This window comes from Bremia lactucae, assembly GCF_004359215.1.
Source record: "Bremia lactucae strain SF5 chromosome Unknown BlacSF5_NotPlaced_4_SHOA01000001.1_737238bp, whole genome shotgun sequence".
Taxonomy (NCBI): domain Eukaryota; phylum Oomycota; class Peronosporomycetes; order Peronosporales; family Peronosporaceae; genus Bremia; species Bremia lactucae.
Genome location: NW_027152016.1, coordinates 415,838 through 436,700, shown reverse-complemented (window position 1 = coordinate 436,700; position 20,863 = coordinate 415,838). Strand labels below are relative to the sequence as shown.

The window sequence follows — 20,863 nt, the reverse complement described above, 5'->3', positions numbered from 1 at the left end:
CGTTGCACTCCTGGCTAACGCACCCCTTCCAACCGCACCAGGCTCTTGGCACTGTGCCGGTTTATGCGACGCATGACTTCTTGTCAGCTCGCCGTCTACTGCCACAGGCTCTCGGCTCTGTGCAGGACATTCGGACGCATGACTACTTGTCATCGTCCTATTCACTACCTCAGTCTCCACGAGCTGGGTAGGAATTGGTGACGTTTGACATCCCGTCAACGCACCCTCAACTGTGTTCGACACGACATCAGTTGCATAGGCCTCTCGCAGGAGCACATCCTTTCCGGTGTCCTGCGTAGAGTTCGCAACTGTGCGTGTACGCCAGTCTATCCATGGTTGGTACTTTGCCAACCATGGCATGCCTAGGATGAGGTCATACGGACTCTCCATACCTAGCACTGTGAACTTTTCTTTACAAAAGAAGTCACTAAAGCTGAAGGCGAGTTCTACCTGAACTCCCTCAGACTTAACGAGCGCGCCGTTCGCTAAACGAACGGTCGCCTCTTCTCGCTTGCCATCCTGGCAAACCAACTCAAACATCGCTGGTCTCTTTCTTAGAGCCGCGATTTACACAAAATTTGTGATGCACCCGAATCAATAGGAGGGCCATCACCTGGTCATAGCCTCTAACTTGAGAGCTATAGTCCAGCATGGTTGAGGTCCGAAATTTCGAGACCTCAGGGACTATGCTACCCATTTGTTCCACAACTCTGAACTTAGGGGTAGCTTCAGAGCCACGTCAGTAGGACATCCCACCCCTACCGCGCTCCTGTATTTCTCGACTCCTCAGTGGTCGATGCAGAACTCATGCGTCTCGCATGCTGGTTCTCGCCATCGCCCTTTGGGTAGGGAGTCCTCTTGCTGGGCGTCTTCGCCCCAGCAGGGACCCTGGCATAGCAGCGAGCCATCATATGGCCGCGCTTGCCGCATTTAGAACAGACCACGTCTGCATTGCCCAACTTCATGGGAGTGGCATGTGACCTCTCGGTCGACAGCTTATACCAAGCTGTCGCCCAGGCACTGTTGTAGGATTGCTCCTCAACCAAGGCAACTTAAATTGCCTCTTCCCTCGTCGACGGCACCTTTCTGAAAAGGGCCTGTCGCGATGGGCCATGCCGTAGTCCGTTCATAAACGTGGGCACCTTAATGTGCTCCAGAATCGGACCTACGGTTATGGACGCCGACAGCGAGTGCATCTCTTGTACATACTCTAGCAGAGATCGCTTCGCCTGTCCCGCTCCGAAGAAGCGCCCCTGAAGAAAAACTTCGGTTTTTGGTGGCTGTTACATGGCGCGGATCTTTTTCTTAAAGATCGCTCATGTAGGGAACGCCTTTCTGTCCGCCATAAGCGCCGACTAAGCTCACTCTTAGGCCTTACCGCGCAGATGCGACATAGCGTACGACACCATCCGGCTGTCGTCCTCGATGAGCTGGGCGACACCGCATTGCTCCACGGCTAAAAGCCAATGGACAATCGTGTGCGCTGCAGTTCCATCGAACTTGGGCGGGTTTATCCGAATGGGCCTCGGCTGATGCGGCCGGGTAAAGAGCATCTCAACAGTCCTGTTGAGAGCCTCGCCCCGAGCCTGCTCATGCCTCAGCTCATCCTAGGTCTGAGTGACGGACTCCGTCGCAGCATGGCTCTGTGCCTCAGACGCGGCCCTCCGCTGTCCAAGCACGAATGGCTTAAACTGCTCCAACTGAGCAACATGTTGCTCAGGAGGACTACCCAGGAGCTCGGCTAGGGTTTGTTCACCAAGTCCCTGCGCCATAAGCCGTGCCACCTCCCGATGATGTTTGGAGGGGAGGGGTGAGCCCAATCCATATTGAGGCTCATCCTCACGTAGACACGCAAAGATGCAGGTCGTGGGGAGAATTCCAAGTGCTACCAAGTGTAGGCGGGCACGTCGTTATGCGGACACGCTGTACTCAGACACACACCCTTTCACAGCGAGGGAGCGGTTTAACCAGCTTCTCTTGCGTGCAGTCAGGTAGTTGTGGTGGGCGCGTAAGCGGCCACACCCAATACACTAAGTACTTTGATTAAGAGTCGTCACGGGAGCGGTAATCCGGCTCCTCGTGCGCACTTATCAAGTAGGAAGTAGTAATCAGACTGATTTATATATATAATCGTATTAAATTGAATACCTATTTCTTCCAATCAAAATGTCATCTCTATAGATAACACTTAATATGTATTGCGAGCGCATCCTTCTAGATACCTCGCGTAACGGATGACGCTAGCCGTCATCATGGATGACGCTAGGCATCATCCCTCCTAATGTGAATGCACCCATGTGCATCACATACACAAGGGTTGGTCACAAATGTGCACCACACCCGAGTGGTTGGTCTAATTACTATAATTTTAGTAATTGACCATCCCCTTACCTACACCAAGTGTACTTAACGGGGACTGTGTAACATTAGGGCAACTTTAGCCCGTTACATTTAAAACACATGGAAATAATCTTGATGCTTGATGCTAAAACGTCTTTCGATATTTAATAAAGTTTTACTATTGCGTGATCAATATTTGTCCGCGAAGTTAACCCTTTGCAGTGCATAGCCCGTTTCAACAGACTGCATGCCGCTCTTTGAAATCATTGTTGCCTCTTCAGGTCTCATCCTGAGGCGCAACGTTTGCGCTCAAGAGTCGCATTAAGTAAGCACACATCAACGGATTCGTAATTGATGCAACTGTATCCACACTATGCGAAGACTGAGGAAAAACGACAAGCTAAATTAGTCAAGCTTGGTGACTAGGTGTTGCTAAATTTAATGGCGGTATCTTCAGTTAAATCCAGCATTGTTAATCAAATTTTTGGGATTCTGGCTTCTTGGATAAAATGGCGACAATTTGAAAGGAACAACAACGTGTAATTTTTACTGCATTTTAACGACTCAATCGTGACAGGAGCATGCACTAGATGCACACTCTGTCTGTGATCGGTAGACAGTCTCTAACTCGTGTAAGCGATGTTCTTCACGAACCGTTATTTAGCATAATGAATAATTTATAGATTCAGCATAAGAACAAGGAATGTGGCGAAACAGTTCTGTCTCAACCGTCGACAATGAATTCGTCGACGAAACGCGATCATGCGATTGCTCGGAAACTTTGAGATCGATATAACATTATGAGCCCCGATCTCAAGGCTATTCGAAGGACAACCTTTCCCACGTTCGTTAAAAGCATAATCTAGATATACTGCAAAACGCTTTAGACACAACCTTGTAGCCATTGCAGGATGGCCCTGTGACTTGCGACGTTTCAAATCTCTGCGAACAATCCGTTGGCCGAGAATTAGCAACGCGATAAATACCGCCGGCTATAACTTACCCGCTGGAGTTTTGCCCAGTGCAATATCATATGAATTATAACCGGAAAGCGTATTTATCACACGCAACTGCGAGACATCTGTTAATCGTCGTCACAAGGAATCCCTTCATGATCATTTCCCTCACACGGCCCGATTTTTGCTCTTATATTTTACGCTAAAAATAAAATTCGTGTTAATGCTAGCACTGTTAATCTTAGGACCATAATTTCAAAGCGAGCTCGGTTGTAAAGTAGTTTAGCAGCAGAGTATAATTAAGTAAACTCTTACCTTTTCGGTGAATGTTGCCATTGCCTCCGATTCTTGCTGCACATAATTTGCGCACACCTCTAATTTCGACAGAACTTCAAAGACCTAATTTCGTTTTTGCCAAGTCAACGTTACTATTTTCTACATGAATCAGATAAAGTGACGTTCAAATGCGAGAGGTGTGCAGTTGAAAGTTCTAAACCGCGGTGTCCAACAAGAAATGATATCAGATGTCTTCTTAGGCCACGTTCACTGTTCATGTTGCCGATAGTTGCTGACAATTTCTCCTGTCGGCCAATGAGAAAGAAAGTGTGAACTACTTCGAAATTGGCATACTATCCAGCAACTCCGTCGCGGTTAGGTCACGCTGCTATAATTTGCAAGCCCAACAAGATTACAGCCCCATGCTTCTCTATTAATCTGTGCAGAATAAGGAAAATAGCTCCAATTGTGCACCCATGATGCAAGGATTACCTACGCTTTATATGCAGGCCTGCTGTTGACCAGATCAGTAGCCCTGGCTGTAACCCTTCGCAGCTGTTTTATCTTCCACAGGCCTAAGAATTATCATTTCCCAATAGCTCCCCCGAAAATTAGTCCTCCGGCCTCTCCTCATGTCGCGTCGACAGGCACTACACATGAGTAGCGAGCGTCGGCACACGCATACGGGTGTAAATGTCTCTGCGATGGCTACAGCTCCGTTGAATTGTGCTCGTCGACTAAGCCTCGATCAAACCGCAATAGCCTCTACAATCTACTGCGAAGGTTACGTGCACTTAAAACGACGAAACATGTTGCCATGGAACACGCGGTTTCTTGTGCTTAGCAACTCGCATTTACAAATCTTTCCGACCAAGCAGGATGCGTGCTTACGGTGCAATATCTTAGAGACGCTTGAAATCGTGAGCGGCCGTATCGCTCCTAAGCACGAGCTAGGAATTGAGCTCACTACCACGGAAGGCCGCGAACTGCTTGGCCGTGTCTTATGCCGGGCAGACCAGACGCAATGGATCTCTGCGTTTTATCAATTGGCCATGCGTAGCGTTGTGCGGCGTGTTAAGAGTGAATCAATGGACGTAGAAGGCACCGCGATGCTGGTCGACAAGCGCCGCGTGTCGTTCTATAAGAGTGTACAAGTGCGGACGATTCCCACGGTGCCTACCGAGCAAGTTTCAAAGCTTTTTTATAGCAAGAAGGACGTGCAGAAATTCTCCGAGCAGGCGTCGAGTCTTTTTAGCCGCACAGAGGATGCAATGTCGCTGGTGTTTCGCAAGCCGTGGCGGAAGCAGGTTATTTAAGACCAGGCGAGCGAGGCAAATTCATTTGTTTTTTGTATCGCGTGGCAAGCACGTAAGTTGCCACTTTGGCACGGGGCCATAAATATATATAAACCCTTCCATATTCGATGAGCTACACAAGTTCAATAAGTTGAAACGAAACTTGAAATAGTACGATTGAGAGATATCCTTTTCTGTAAAATTTAATGAGATAAAAGACCCTCTTTTAATTCTTTTTTTTTTCGAAAAAGTGGGTATCGCTTTGATAAAGATCGGAAAACGATTAGGTTTAGCTGATTCAACCTAAGAATTTCAAAAATTAACAATAAAGACGGTTCTTTAGGACACACTTATGTCGGTGCTTATTCGAGCACAACCTCCCGCGGCTGTTTATGTTGCAGCTACGCGGCAACATGTTGGGAAGACTAGCACTTGCCTCGGGCTTTTGAAGGGCCTAACTTCGCGTTTAGACCGCATTGGTTTTTTCAAGCCCGTGGGCCAAGAGAGTATCGCGGTCGAAGGTGGCACCTTGCATGTCGACAAAGATGTCGCGGTGGCAAAAGGTATGGCTTTAACAATTTTGTGAAAACTAATATGCAAGACGAAATGTACCCATGTCCAGAGGTATTTCAACTTGACACTTGCAATTACGCGGACATGTCACCCGTGGTAATGATGCCAGGATACACGAAACGGTTTCTAGAGGGCAGTATCACAGTGGAAAGCCAATTAAGAAAAATCCAGTCCTGTTTTGATCGCATTATGGCTACAAACGAGGTTCAAAAAGCACGAAATTGATTGATATGAAACTTTAGCAACTCATGTTTGCATATGTGTAGTTCACGGTCGTAGAAGGCACTGGCCACACCGGAGTAGGCTCGATAGTAGGCTGCAACAATGCTCAAATTGCTTCGGAGCTCGGCATCGACATGATCCTTATTGCCAATGGAGGTCTTGGCTCCGCTTTCGACGATTTAGCGCTTAATTACGCCATGTGCCAAGCTCACAATGTCAAGATCCGTGGCGTAATTCTTAACAAAGTCCGACCTGATCGAATCGCAATGGTAAAAGAGTATTTTCCAAAAGCGTTGAAACACTGGAAAGTGCCACTTGTTGGTGTTGTGCCGAATTTGTCTTCATTGTCGCATCCAAGCATGTTGGACTTTGAAGGACTCTTTCAAACGCGAATCCTTTCGTCACGCGCGCGACGCTTTCAGCAATACAATAAAACAACCCTCGTCACAGCGGGGCTTCGTCGATTCTTGACTAAATTGAGTGCACCCGAGTACGACCACACAATGTTTGTCACACATGTGTCTCGAAACGATATTATTCTGGGCCTTCTTTCGCATGCGCAGAATTTCGAACTTACGGAAAAGAGGCCGTACGGCGGTGGCCTGATCCTTACGGGATCGCCTGCCCGTGATCAACCGCAAGACTATCTTTTAAAGATTATTCAAAACGCTCACGTGCCGGNCTTACGGAAAAGAGGCCGTACGGCGGTGGCCTGATCCTTACGGGATCGCCTGCCCGTGATCAACCGCAAGACTACCTTTTAAAGATTATTCAAAACGCTCACGTGCCGGTGTTATACGTGCCTATTACGACTTTTAAGGCGATGGAGAAAATTACGCATTTTACCGGTTTGTTTTTGTCAAAGCAATAAGTATTGGTTGGACAATAGTCTGATGCTTATTTTGGCTTTGCATTGTAGCTAAATTTAACCCGACGGACAAACAGAAAGTGCATGCGTGTGGCGAACACTATGCTAGCCATATTGACTTTGAAGCTATTCTTGCAAATTAGCTTGACCTGAAGGAAAAACTGTTGACTTTTGTCGCCTGTTGCACTTGCGATTAAAAATGATAAAACAAGCGCTTTTTTTTGGCAACTTTGGCTAAAAAATAAAGATTGGTAAAAGGCAACGAACTGCATATCCAAATTAAGTTCCTTCAATTAAACTTGTAGGCGGGCACCTCGTAATGCGGCCACGCTCTACCTAGACACACACCCTTGCACAGCGAGCTCCGATCTCTCGGAACACGGCTGACTATGTCAACGTCCGATCACCCAGAGAAAGATGGTCAGAGATGGTCAGACGGAACGGGTAAATTGCGTCCTCGAAGAGATACAATGAGGTTACGTCCAATCGTATCCGAATCGGAGCGAGTTATAACCGATGGTCGAATTCGCCATCAACAATTCGGTGCATGCGACTGCAACGCCATCCACGCATACCCACCCGATTATAGGGATCCTCTAGTTTAAGGAGGGGTGGACTCGCACGAGCAAAATTATTTCTGGCTCATGCTTATCACGCGTCGAAGTTACAAATGACGCAGATGATGTCGATGTCGAAGCAATCGACACCAAAGATGAGAAAGATTAAATGGCAGTGCGCGCAAAGCGCACTGGAAAAGACAAAAGAAATGAGTCAGCAAGAGGAAATCTTGCTGGCTCGAGAATCAGTATTCCTTTTCGTGTAGGATTTTATTGTTAACGCAGTGGACTGTCAGAAACGGAACGCAGACCAACATGAAAGAGCAAATGTTCTTTCTTTCAAAATTAATGACCTAGTACTACTCTCTACGGTTAACTTATCGAAGCATGTATTCAGTTATGTGAGTTGTAGTAAACTACTACCCGATATGAGTGGGCCATTCCGTGTACTGCATCACAGAGGCAATGCGTAAACAATAGAATCATCACTAAGGATGCGTTCGCATCTTACGTTTTATGTTGGTAGGCCTCGCCCGTACCATCAATATGCGGTTTCTTCCGAGGAAGGATCTGACCACCCCTTTCAAGAATCCTAAAAGAATATTGTGGTCACGAACCAGATTTTCATGTTGAATCTGGAGATTCACATGTTGGGTCCGAAGATCCTCGAAACTGCGATGAGCTGACGACAGCATCACGAAGAGCGTGATACTTCCGTTCGTACTGTAACATTGAGTACGCACTTTTCGAACGATCTTCCAACCGTTCGATATAGTGAGCCTGCACCGTCTGCTCCGCCGCCTCTCAGGCAGTTGTTTACTTACTTTGACACTGTAAAGCAAAGTGGAGATTATTCTTACTGTTCTTTAGCATATGCATGTATCCAATATATGCCTCTATAGCTTCCTTGCAAACAAAGCACGGATTTGTACTAATTTAGATAGCAAAAAAATCACGGAAGTTGTGACTCTCGATCAGACCTGACCTTCAAAATGAACATTATGTAGCATAACGTCATACCATTGAATTTCGGCTATACAAAACTAAATAAGGGCTGGCCTGGCTTCATTTTTAAAATGACATGGATGTATAAATGATGTACAATTAGAGACCAAACAAATCTTTCTTGTCTTTAACCAATTTTTTTTTACCAAAATACAATTTTGTGTGAATTACTTTGTACACATTGCTGGTGGCTAGAGAGAGCCACAATATTACCGTTTATAATTATCGGTATGTCTTATGTTTTGCACCGGCAGTCGCACGATTGCTTCAAAGAAAAGATTTTTCGCAATAATCGCGCTTAACTTCTTGTCACTAATAATGTCTGGGTAAGTTAACCGCTTCACGAAGACATGAAGCGAAAAAAACAAGGTCTGATCATGTGGATTTTGCCTTACGAATTTGACGTCTAAATATCCACCAACAGTTGATTTTCTTTAAAAGCGAATGTCATTCATTGTCAAGATAAGTACAGAAACATTGCCGTTGCCAGCTGTCCTGATTTTTTTTTCATTCCTTAATTGGCCATCCATATCTTCGTCGGAGCACCTTCATGAACTTCAGAAGTGTCATCACTGCAGCAACAGTCGCCGTTGTGAGCCTGCTGCAGCTCTCCACAACTGAAGGCCAAGTCCACTTGCGAGTGAGTGTACACAGCTCGAAAAACATTTGCTACATCAAATGCGAGCCGGGTCAGTTCTGCCCACTTGGTGAAAATTCGTGCAGGAGCCCCCCGAAAGGGCAATGCTTTAATCCCTCCAACAGCAGCTTTACCGAAGCTTGCGCTTCAGGGTTCAAGTGCTTGGATGGCATATGCGTCTACAAATGATCTAGCGAATTATTCACGCATTACCGCACGAAGTGCGATCAGTTGCTTCTCTACACGGGCTCATTTTAGATCACTCGAGTAAATTCAATCCCCTCCATTTAAAACGAATCTTACAATTAAATAAACAAAAAAAATTCTACCAAACAATTAAACGGTACTGCAGGTTTTCAAACTTCAGTCCCTGAAGTAGTCGTCTTAAGTAACTTTTTGATGCGCACAGAGCCATTGCGTACGTTTTCGCCCCGTTCGCACCTGATTCGGATGTTCATTCTGATTCGCATGCTCCGTGATAGGAAAGTGAAAATGCTGTTGAGTAGTCACTTGCGGAACGCGGGAGAACGGGAGCGGGTGATGCAACTTGATCGTCTCAATCGGAAGCACCGTCGTCGCAGGATCCGCACTTTCGTCGTGCTTAATTTCGACGTGGACCGCCGTCATGTCTTTCCAGCGCGCAATGAGGTCCATGGAGATCAACGGCACACCCGATTGCTCGCCTGCGGCTTGAGCAACACTCTTTTTACCGTTCGTTTGGCTCCGCGCATTGGCAAGACGATTCGTGTCGCCATTCAACAGAGCAAGGACATGATCGCGGCCTTGATCATTGCTCACGACGCGGCCTTCATTTGCCATCAAGACACTCGCGTAGAGCCAAAAAAGATCGTCGGAAAGGAAGTCGGTTCGACAGCTAAAGATCATATTGTCATGCCTCCAGCGCGCCAGAATCGCATTTTCTTCCTCGGTGCGGATGCGTGAGCTAATTTTTTGCTGGCCCTGTGCGGATTTCTTTCGCACGCGCACGACAAACTTGTCGGCAAGGTACATAGCAGGCATGGTAATGCTCACATAGTGCCCCTGTGCCTGCAATTGCTTGGCCACGGCGTCCACATGGTCCAATCGATACGTCCCTGCGTCAAAGTTTTGGTTAATATACGCAATGTTAGGGCCATCAAGCACATAGTGCATCAAGTGCTTCCGCTGTACTCGAGACGTATGTAATCGAAACGATTCGTGACGGAGCAGGAGCCAGTCTTTAAATGGGTGCAAGAACTCGCTCACGACCTTGTCTGGCGCCACTCGACTACGATGGGATTCAATTGCGAGTAGCATTTGCTGCCGTTCAGGCGCCGACATGCCCTGCTTGCTCAATGCGTGTCCACAAGACGGACACGTTGGCAGCATGCGGCTGTCGCTTGGCACAGTCTCGACCGTGTATCCAGCTCCGCGAAACGCATGCAGCAGACGTTGTGCATTAAGTGAAGAGACCTCACGACAAGCCAGCTGCAAGTCATGTAATAGCGATGTCATGTGCTCGTGGAACTGCGACGCAGTCGTCTGTTTCGTCGTCCGCGGCGGTTCCTGGTCGTTTACACACGCAATAATCATCTGCACGAGTACGTCCTCCATGGCACTGGTCCACTCAACGTCATGTTTCTTAAGGTCCTGCCACCTTGAGAACGCACGGAGATATTGGCCGTGTTTGCACTCATGTTCCAACAAAGGACCGATGGTTCGAAAGTGAAGTTTTTGCGCGTCCTTCTGTCCTTTTCTTACTTGCCGTAACCTTGTAAGGAGAGTCCAAGCCGCGTCAGTGTCTCCTCCTGCAACGTAGAGCTTGATGACAGAGCTAAACACGGCTTCATTCAGTGTTTTGCCGAGCACAAAAGGCGTCGTTGCTTGCTCTGGATCGTAAGTGAAGAGCTCCTTCTCAAAGTAGCCCAGCACTCGGCGTCTGAGCTCGTCCGTAAAATCCCTTGATTCCGCTTGCTGTGCACAGTAAAAGTAGAACGCGTCAACCGCTTGGCGTGCCATAGGTGCTCGAAGTGTCTTGGTCCGCACTTCGTGCTGTACCAACGGCAACACGTCCTCTAATGGCATTTGCTGCTGGACAACGCAATTAAATATCACAAGCTTGGATGGTTTTTTTGGCTTCTCTTTCACGCGACTCAATTCGCTATCGTTCTCATGCGCCTTTTGACGATTTAAGAGATGCTTTTGAGCTCGGCGACGTGCGAAGCGTCCGACTTTCGGCGGCTCATGGACAGTATAAGCAGCGCTTAGTAGCCTTTTTTTGGATGAAAAATCTGCATTATCTACAGCACGTGATGCTGTGAATAGACCAGCGGAGGACGCTCGTAGCGTTCTTCCTACGCACAGCCGACGCACGATCATCGAGGTACGTGGTAGCTGTAAATTGCTGGATGCTAAATGCATGAACGCGTGGCCCACGCCAATTAATGTTTGAATACATAATATTATTAAGGAAACAGACCAATCGAATGCAAGATCGCGTCGTTACACGTCCGCATTGCTTTGGGCGTGGGTTGCACTTCCGCGTCGGCTTGTGTGCTGGTGCATTGGTGTATAGCCTTGGTGTAGGTGTAAGTGGAACCAATGGAGGCGCTTGTGCTCAAATCATTAAGTAAGTTACGCAAGGCGTGTACACGCAGCCATCGCGAGTTACGCAATATGGTGGACGCGACACAAGCCAACGTGACCGCTGCGAGTCAGCAGGGTACATTGGAAGTACCTTTTGAGCCATTTCTACATGCATGTTTGACTCGCCACGCCAAGCTCGTGACGGTGGCGCTGGACTGTATGGAGAAATTCCTAGCGTTTGGGTTTCTTAAGAAAGCAGGCCTGGTTCCCGATGGCATTCAACGTCGCTTGAATCAGAAAGCTTCAGCTCCTTCTTCTACAACGGGCCGCCGATCAGGGTTTACACTTGGGCTGGGGTCGGGATCAGGATCGGGGCCTCCAGGTGCTCAAGCAACCCCGACGTTTTGCCTCACCACACCCATTAGTGGCATTAAAAGTGCCGGTGGCGAAGACAATGGCAACGAAGACTGCTACAGGCTGATTGATTGTGTTGTGGAGGTCGCGTGCGACTGTAATGATCATCCAGACGAAGGTGTACAGATTCAGGTCCTGCGCATTCTTTTAACTGCTGTAACGACGCCAACGTGTGAAGTACACGAACACGTGCTCTTGCGAGCCGTGAGGGCGTGCTACCACGTTCATTTAATCAGCAAGAGTGCGACAAATCGGACAATTGCGAAAGCGACGCTGCAGCAGATTATTAGTATTGTCTTTCAGCGAATGGAAACGTTCGATCGTCGAGTCGAAGAAAAGACGAAAGCGACATTACAGGCACTGGAACACCAGACGCAGACGAAAGAGCAAGAGAATCGATGCCACGAGACGAGTGAAAGGGACAGCGACGACAATAGTTATCTCCAGACGCTGCGCGCAAAGCCACAGGCTACGTGGTATCCCTCGGTTGGTAAAATGGTAGAGTTCCCGGACTTGAGTCGTTCCTTGAAGGCTACGAAAAGCACCGATTCCACAGCAAATTTCGATACAACGCCGTTGTCTCAGCCACTGAATGCACTGGCCTTCCCATCAGTATTGCACAAAGATGCCTTTTTGTTACTTCGATCACTATGTCGGATTTCCATGCGCTCTGTGGCAGATGATGGCGCGCGTGCGACTATGGCGGGAATTAGCGCGAATGACGCAAATATCGAAGATCCGTTTGCTTTTCAAAGCAAATTATTATCGTTGGAGCTCGTCAAGGAGATTGTCGAGAATGCCGGCCCGTCGTTTCGTCGAAACGAACGCTTTCTCCTAGCTATTCGACAGTATTTATGCCAGTCTTTGCTACAGAATTGCACAAGTAACTACACTCAGATTGTAGCCATGTCGCTGCAAGTATTTCTAGTCCTTTTACGCAACTTTAAGCGCCATCTCAAGACGGAATTGGATGTTTTTATCACAAGTATCTTTCTTCGATTATTGCAGTCGGACAATGCCAGTTTCGAGCACAAAGTGCTCGTGCTTGAAGCGTTGCATGCCATTTGTGACGATCCTCAGACATTGGGCGAAATCTTTTTAAACTACGATTGTGAGTGGAATACAAACGACTTGTTTAAGCAGATTGTGCATGCTCTGGCAAAGACTGCCAAGGGTAGTCGATCTCAGGACACGGCAGCTCAGCAATACGCCGCAAGTTTGTCTAATAGCGCCCGTTTGAAGATGTTCCAGCAGGACGCTGCCTTAGCTCTTAAAGGACTCGAGTGCTTGACAGCTACAGCTGCTTCATTAAAGAAAGCCGCAAATTTTGTTGATGTCGAGCGACTGTCGTTTCAACACGAACGTGAGGACTTATCGAGTAACAATGGTGGCGACGAAGACACTGTGGCTCCCCTAAATTATATGCCCAAGGTCTCTTCTACCATGTTTGCTGTTGAGGCGTTTGAAAGCAAAAAGAAACGACAAGAGGAAATGGCGACGGGGATTCTTAAATTTAATGTGAAACCCAGTGCTGGGATTGCGTACCTCGTCGCGCATGGACATATGGGCGAAGGTTCGCCTCGTGACGTAGCCCAGTTTTTATACACATCCACCGACAAATTAGACAAAACAATGGTGGGCGACTACCTTGGAAACGGAGTCCATTATCAAGGAGGTTTCTGTGTCAATGTCCTTCACGAATACGTCGACATGATGGATTTTACAGGCATGGAAATTGACGTGGCCATTCGTCACTTCCTCGCTGGCTTTCGTTTGCCCGGCGAATCGCAAAAGATTGACCGAATGATGGAAAAATTTGCCGAGCGCTTTTTTAGCTCGTGTCCGCCAGGTTTATTTCCAAGTGCGGATACCGCTTTCATTCTTGCGTTCTCAATTATCATGCTACAAACTGATTTACACAACCCGAGTATTGCCGAAGAAAAAAAGATGGACAAGGCGGGATTCTTGCGTAACAATCGCGGAATTAACGATGGCAAAGATTTACCAGAAGAGTATATGGGGGCTATTTTTGATCGCATTAAGACCACCCCAATCTCGTTAAAGGAAGACGATGACTTTCGTAGTCGTCGGGGTGGAACTGCCTCTAGTGCGACCAGTTCGTTGTTTGGGGCATCAAATGCCGTGACAGATCGCATGCGCCGGGATGCATACATTAAGGAGCGCGAATCAATGGTGCGTCAATCGGAGGCTTTGTTTAAACGTCGAGCGCCGGCGTCAGCGCGAGCGCAGCAGCACTTTTCGCTCACACCTCGAGTCCTTCGATCTAGTAGCGCGTCGAATTTATCACATAAACCACCACCTACGCGAAAAAGTGGCGGCTCGTCATCATTATTGACGTCAGGTCGCTTATCCTCGACATTCCACGAAGTGTCAGGGTTGCAGGAGCGTTCTCATGTACGCCCAATGTTTGAGATGCTGTGGGCTCCGCTACTAGCAGCGTGTTCGGTAACTTTTGAGAGCTCCGATTCAGCTGAGGCAATTCAATTGTGCTTAGATTCATTCCGTCATGCTGTGCACCTTTCTGCTCGAACAGGGATGCGGTCAGAGAGAGATGCCTTCGTGACGGTATTGGCCAAGTTTACTGCGCTCCACACAACCAATTCTCGCCTGATGCGGTCAAAGAACATGGAGGCTATAAAAGCTCTTATTGCAATTAGTGTGAAAGAAGGAGACTACCTTGGAGACTCGTGGCATGACGTGTTGCAGTCTATCTCACAGTTGGCTCGCATTCAGACGCATGCTCAGGGTTTGCACGAACGCTCGATCTCTGTATCAGGTGAAACATCGCACTCCAATCGGCAGCCTTCTCCTGGCATAACTAGCCATTTAAGCTCACGCAATAGCAGTGCCAATTCAAACTCTTCTTTTAGTATGCTTGGCTCCACGTCAGACACGAAACGTGGTGGTGTGGGATTGTCGCTGTCGTCTTCGTCTCCATCTCAGCGCGAGATGAGTAGCCGTGGAAGTGGCTCAGAATTAGATGAAGCTCAAAGTGCAGCCATTGAAGACGAGAATGCTGCCCGCGTTTTGAGCGAGATCGACCAGCTCGCCAGTGATCGCGTCTTTTCGAGTTCAGTCTCGCTAAGTGACCAAGCACTGCAGGACTTTGTTGTCCAACTCACGGTCGTATCATTATCAGAATGTTCGGGTGTCGGACCATCTGGAACCCCTGGTGGTTCTGCTCCGCGAGTCTTTAGCTTGCAAAAGCTTGTCGAAGTTGCAGATATGAACATGCGCACTCGGTCTCGGATGGTATGGGCGGCAACGTGGCAAACTTTGTCGAGGCATTTCACGACAATTGGATGTCACGAGGACTTGACTGTCGGCATGTACGCAATCGATTCTCTCCGTCAGCTGAGCATGAAGTTTCTCGAGCGCGTCGAACTTCGCGATTTCAATTTCCAGCGTCTATTTCTAGCTCCGTTTGAAATTATTATGGCCAATGCAACGTCGCTGGAAACTCGTGAGCTGGTCTTGCGTTGCGTGGAGAATCTGGTTTTGGCTCGAGTAAGCAACATTCGATCAGGCTGGAAGACCATTTGGGGTGTCCTTCGAATTGCGGCGGAAACTTATGCACCTGGAAGTGAGGACCGTGTCGTGTTGCTAGGCTTTCAAGTCGCACGTGGCGTCTTAGAGCGTCATTTCGACTGTATCGTCGACGTGTTTGTTGATGCCGTGGAATGCATGCTGGCCTTTGCCGTGTGTGGGGGTGAAGAGTTTGAGCGTCGAATTGGTGAACGACTGGTGCTCACTCAGCTTGGAGTTGATAGCATTGGTTTGATACGCAACGTATGTATCGACAAACTGGCATCCGGAGAAGTCATTGAGCCCCTCCGTGTGCAAGAAATTACTGCTTTAGTCTCAGCTACGTCAGCCCCTGCAACCGCGGCGGTGGCAGTCATGGCCACCAAGCAGGCTGCTCGCGTTGGGTACAAAAAAGACAAGACTGTGACGGATGACCTTACGGCGGATGGGAGTGAAAGTGATGGCTTGCTATCTCCTTCAGTGCGCGCGCGGGTGCGCTATCAGAAGCATGAATCTGTGCGCTCCTTGGAGGACATTTCGCCACATAAAGGCCCTGCATTTGCTTTTTCCATGTCATCACGCCGGAGAGCAGATTTGATGAATTCGCTTGAAGAGGAGCAGCAGGAAATGAGTTCAGTTGTATACAATGACTCGAAGGCTCACATGCGCATGTGGTGGCCCGTGTTGACGGCTTTGTCCACGTTGGCTGCTGATTGTCGACTGGATGTACGTCTTGCAGCTCTTGATGCGCTATTTAGTGCGCTTGAGAACCACGGCCACAAGTTCTCGTCGGGACTTTGGGGAATTATTTTCAAAGGCGTGCTTATTCCACTTCTGGACAAGCTTCGCCATCTCGATATTATTGTGGGTAAAGGAGCCCTTGTACAATTGAAACTCCCGTTACCTCGGACTCAAGCTTCTTCACGAATGCCTTCATACACGGCGATTAAAACGACAGCGACGTTGTGTCTCGAGCGGCTAGTGGAGTGTTTTGGACTCTTTTACGACATTGTGGGATTTCTTCCGGAAGTGCTCTTTCTGTTGCGCAAATGCATGGTTGCTGGTGACGCCGAGATGCAGTTTTCAATTGCTACAGCGCGTGCTTTTGAAGCGATGCTCGTTGCATACGGGCACAAGTTTCCGAGAGATGTATGGGGCCTCATTGCCGACGAGTTATGCAATGTCCTGAAGTGTGCAGAGCCAACGTGGGTCTTCTTTGCCTTTCCTTTGGATGGTCAGCGCGGGACTTCGTTACAATCGTCTGAAGCGCATTCTAATAGCTCATTAACGCCGTCGCCAAGCCGTGGTGCTTTAACGAATCTGTCATTATCACGTCCGCCGTTATATTTGAGTCTGTATTCCAATGTCGTGGCATCATTAGGCTTTACGTTTACAGCAACGTTCTCACCAAAAGTGCTGAGCGTGGAAGAAGTCGAAGCGCAGCGAGTGCCGTCACGGACTCACTTGGAAGTATTCCTGGCATTGCAACGAATCGTGGGGAACGTTCTGGCCAATCGTCGAGAGCAATACTTATTACTGAGCATCGGACAGGCGAATTCGCTCTTGTCATGCTTGCGTGAGAGCTTTCTTTTTGCTCGCAAAGTGAATGACGCAGTGCTATTGCGACAGTATTTAAAACGTGCTGGCTGGCGGTATGGAATCATGCTGTCGTCGTCGAGTGAGCTGCCGAGTTTATTGCCTCAGGAAGTCCTTGGGAAGCAGCTCTATCTCCATGTGCTTTTCACGTCACTCGTTCACAATGTCGAGATGGAAGAAGCAATACCAACAAACGAGAGCAATGAAGCTCGCAAGGACATGGTGCGTTTGGTGCAAGAGACATTTCACGAATATCTGGCGTGGACAGGGGTATCCTCGTGCGATGTCAAGGTGCATGTACCCGTGGACGCGCAACAGCGGGTTGAGGGTTATACTCCACTTTTAGTTGCGATATTAAAAGAGTTTGTCGAACTGGACATCTCCGAGGTAAGTTATTAGCATTTGGAGAATGCAACATGCTCTAATACGCTCTGAATGCGCTCTGTAGTTACAGCGTCACATGTCTTGGCTGTACCCACTCCTTACGGATCTCGTGAGCGTTTTGAATGCAGAAGTGCGAATTGCGCTGTCAAGTGTCTTTGGCAAAGCCGTACGAAAATTGCTCCCATCCTTGTAGTCAACATTGACAAAGAGCATCAATCAGATTGTTAAAGTATGTTGATCTCGTCACGGAAGGCTTTCATAGATTCCTCAAGATGATCAATACTGCCACAGTCCGTTGGCTAATCGTGGGCTTGGTTATGGATTCTAATCAGCAGCTGCAAAATTTTCGATATTTTAGCTAGAATTACTGCAAAAACAATTTGTCAACCTTTAATGTAAACTGACACTCTTCTGCACTGGAATTTTTCGTCTTCACACTTGTAACTTTTGAGCTTATTTTTTTTGGGTGCATCGCTTCGGTGACATATGGAATGCCGCTATGTTTGATCTTAGATTTGCTTTAGGGTTTAATGTTAGCGAGAGCAAGGTCAAAGCGAGGCTCATTTATTTAAAAGCAGTTTCTGCCGAAGAGTTTGCGTCTCGCTTATCAAACGTAGAGCCAAAGAGGGCAGAAACATACAAAAAAGATCGTCACGGATTGCCTTGGAGTTATCAAAGGCGTACAAGGGGCAATGACTTCCTCTCAAGAAAAGGCAGAAAGCGATTTGTATGCTCATTTTGATGCTCGGAATTCTTATTATCCGAATGAGGTGCAACTTGCGTTGGTCCATAGTGGATCGAATAGATTTTGTCAAAGTTTCGCAATTTGACAATCTCTTGCTAACAACGTGGTAGTTTTGCTCCTGTAATAATTGTATATTCTTTCGTTACCGCGACGCGCAAATTGAGATTTCGAAATTGCCCTTCCTTCGGTATTAATTTTCTTATACCAGAGATAGAAATGATCCTATAAAAGTGTGGTCTTACACTGTCATCTCACGTTGAAGAAAACACCTACTTAATATAAATAGACATGCATGCTGCCATCGCGTCAACTCGCTCGACGAGCACCATCGGTCTGTCCGTACTCGGACTTTACATCTTACAGATTGACGTTGTAGATAATATAGATCTTATAAAAGCTATGAATTAAGCTACTATTCATACTGGTAACCTGCAGTTGGTCACTATTTGTGTTCGTGTTAATTCTAAATTGAGCGAAGGCGTCGAGTCGCTTTCAACAGCAAGTTTGTGCCGCTTCGTATTTTTTATCTTAAATTGTTGTAATATTGAATCACACCCTACGTATTCTTCATTCTAGAGTATTACATGCAAAAAAGCATCAACGCATTGTAAAAGGAATTTGCAACAAAATGTGGTTGCTAATTAGAAGAAGCGGCACTGCACAGCAAACGCTTGTGAAATAGCAGCAATGGGTGTCCTCATTCTTTGTCATACATAATCATCTTGTTTTGAATTGCGAAGTATAAAGGTGTCATTTTGCGGATTAATTTCTAGAAAACACTATGAGGTACAGTAAGTTAACAAGAGCATTAATTATGCGCTGAGTTTGCGCATTTCTAACCCGCGTATCCAAGTCTCTGTTGTTGATCAGGCGGAACGAGTATCAGAAACAATTTTTGGAATAGAGAACTAGTATGAGGTTGTTTGACTACGCAATGTTGTGAGGGATATTGAAGAAGTTGTTGAAGATAAAAGTAAGAATGTAAAAGCCAAAAAGCGTCTTACCTTCTATTATTTAAATCGACCTTCAAACTTACGTGCATTAAATGAGAACCTTCTTTTCTACTATACAGTAGAACCTATATAAAATAATACTAGCTTAATTTAAAACCTCCTTTATTAAATAATTTATTTTCGTTAAATGGTCGGGCACATGCATTAATTAATAAACCTCTGTAATTTACTCATTAAATGCAATATGAGGCTCGTTTTCTATTAAGTTTACTATTCACATAATTTTCTTGAAGAAAAAATCAGATACTGTATAATAATCGAATGCACTACCTAAACATGTCAGAACAATCTCGTATGTCAGGCTGAACCATTTGGTTTGTGCGGATTGTTCCAACCTTGTTCTTCATCTGCTGTACTGACCTTAGGAAACCCAGCGCATCACCATCCTGCTGTAGCCAGAATGTCTCAATCAACTCGATTGCTTTCTGAGCATGGCTGTCATCCTGCTCGTCCTCAGGCTGAGTTGGAAGGTCGTCCTCAATGGTATCATTTACGTCTGGAATGTATGATGTAATCCGCTCAGCAGGATAGCACGCAGAAGAGGAAGGCAGACCTTCTTCTGCTTTCAGAGGGCATCAACATGGGTGCCAAACGCCAGCGTGCATTCAAGTATCCACTGATGGAATCAGCTCTGCTGGATTGGTTTACTGCCCATCAGGATTACATCATTCTCAGCGGATACCTTGTCCGTAAACATGCAGAGCCGTCTTCGTCCAGGACATCAACCATGTCATTCTTCCAATGGATGGCTGGAATCCTTCAAAGCTCGGAATGGAATCCGTTCCTATCGCCGCTTCGGATTCCATAGATACGGACTGCCAACACTCTGCCGGAAGTGGTAGAGGTTGGAGAGGTGCACAGGATGAAGGGCCAGGCTTCACTCGTTGACATACCTCGCAAGCACGAATGTACTTGCGCACGAATTGATACTGGCGGGGTCAGTAAAAGCCGCGACTAATTGTGAAATAAGTTCTCTCACGTCCACGATGTTCACTTGTTAAAGCATCCGACACTCATACATGACACAATGATTTGCGCTTGCGCGAATCATTGTGAGTTGGGACGACGACACGTGGGGTGTCGCCGGTAACGGCTGTGTAATACAATAGGCCGTTACGTGTTGTGTATCGATCGGATGACGATAAATATAAAGCCGGTAGATCTTTAAGAGATTTATCGGATGGATTCATTAAATGATCCATCAAACATAGAAGGTCCTTATCTTCTTTGTAGGCTTTCTTTATGTCATCAAATAAGGTCGATGACGGAACACTCGTAGTGAGTGTTGCAACAGCAATAATATTTTCACTGTTGGAGTGCACTGCTGACTCGAAATCGGGTCGGCGTGATAACGCATCAGCGACGACATTAAGTCGTCCTGGTTTATATTCGACGGAGAAGTTATACTGCGCGAAAAAGGATAGCCACCTCGTCATTCATTGCGAAAGGTGTGGGCTGTTTACGGCCGTGCGTAATGACGCATGGTCCGTATATACGATGAACGGTCTATCTCCTAGGAGGTAGACCCTAAATTTAGCCAATAAATACTTCATGGCAAGGAGTTCCTTGTCATGCACTGGATAATTGCGTTCAGCTGGTTGCAGCTGACGCGATTGGTAACAGACGACGCGCTCCGCGCCATCTGTATCGTATTGCATTAACGCACAGCCGATTGCGAAATCGCTGGCGTCACAGACCACATGGAATGGTCTGTCTTGATCCGCAATCGCCAATATGGGCGATTGCATCAAGCTTTGCTTGATTCCTTCAAATGAACGCTGACAATCAGCGTTCCATAACCATTTCTCGTCTTTTTTCAAGAGACGAGAGAGATGTACTGTCATCTCTGCATAATTGCGAGAGTACTTGTG

At 47.1% G+C, this 20,863-nt stretch overlaps 5 protein-coding genes across 5 annotated transcripts; 3 read left to right on the top strand and 2 right to left on the bottom strand.

Moving 5' to 3' along the window:
* Positions 1 to 3,017: 3,017 nt before the first annotated feature.
* CCR75_007819 (uncharacterized protein) lies at positions 3,018 to 3,373 on the bottom strand (the record flags this gene model as incomplete). The annotated part of the gene is given in 3 exon segments (XM_067965876.1): positions 3,018 to 3,202; positions 3,213 to 3,282; positions 3,344 to 3,373. The coding sequence occupies 3 exon segments, from the start codon at positions 3,371 to 3,373 to the stop codon at positions 3,018 to 3,020; spliced, it is 285 nt and encodes a 94-aa protein (XP_067823890.1).
* An 831-nt stretch (positions 3,374 to 4,204) lies between these two features.
* Positions 4,205 to 4,888, top strand: CCR75_007818 (uncharacterized protein; the record flags this gene model as incomplete). The annotated part of the gene is made up of 1 exon (XM_067965875.1): positions 4,205 to 4,888. The coding sequence occupies one exon, from the start codon at positions 4,205 to 4,207 to the stop codon at positions 4,886 to 4,888; it is 684 nt and encodes a 227-aa protein (XP_067823891.1).
* A 331-nt stretch (positions 4,889 to 5,219) lies between these two features.
* CCR75_007817 (uncharacterized protein) lies at positions 5,220 to 6,851 on the top strand (the record flags this gene model as incomplete). Its single annotated transcript, XM_067965874.1, has 5 exons — positions 5,220 to 5,430; positions 5,469 to 5,644; positions 5,707 to 6,336; positions 6,357 to 6,510; positions 6,582 to 6,851. The coding sequence occupies 5 exons, from the start codon at positions 5,220 to 5,222 to the stop codon at positions 6,671 to 6,673; spliced, it is 1,263 nt and encodes a 420-aa protein (XP_067823812.1). The 3' UTR covers positions 6,674 to 6,851.
* Positions 6,852 to 9,113: 2,262 nt separating this feature from the next.
* On the bottom strand, positions 9,114 to 11,087 carry CCR75_007816 (uncharacterized protein; the record flags this gene model as incomplete). The annotated part of the gene is made up of 1 exon (XM_067965873.1): positions 9,114 to 11,087. The coding sequence occupies one exon, from the start codon at positions 11,085 to 11,087 to the stop codon at positions 9,114 to 9,116; it is 1,974 nt and encodes a 657-aa protein (XP_067823760.1).
* Positions 11,088 to 11,309: 222 nt separating this feature from the next.
* Positions 11,310 to 17,656, top strand: CCR75_007815 (uncharacterized protein; the record flags this gene model as incomplete). The annotated part of the gene is made up of 2 exons (XM_067965872.1): positions 11,310 to 17,237; positions 17,299 to 17,656. 2 exons carry the CDS (start codon positions 11,310 to 11,312, stop codon positions 17,425 to 17,427), a joined length of 6,057 nt encoding a protein of 2,018 aa, XP_067823893.1. The 3' UTR covers positions 17,428 to 17,656.
* Between the last annotated feature and the right edge of the window lie 3,207 nt (positions 17,657 to 20,863).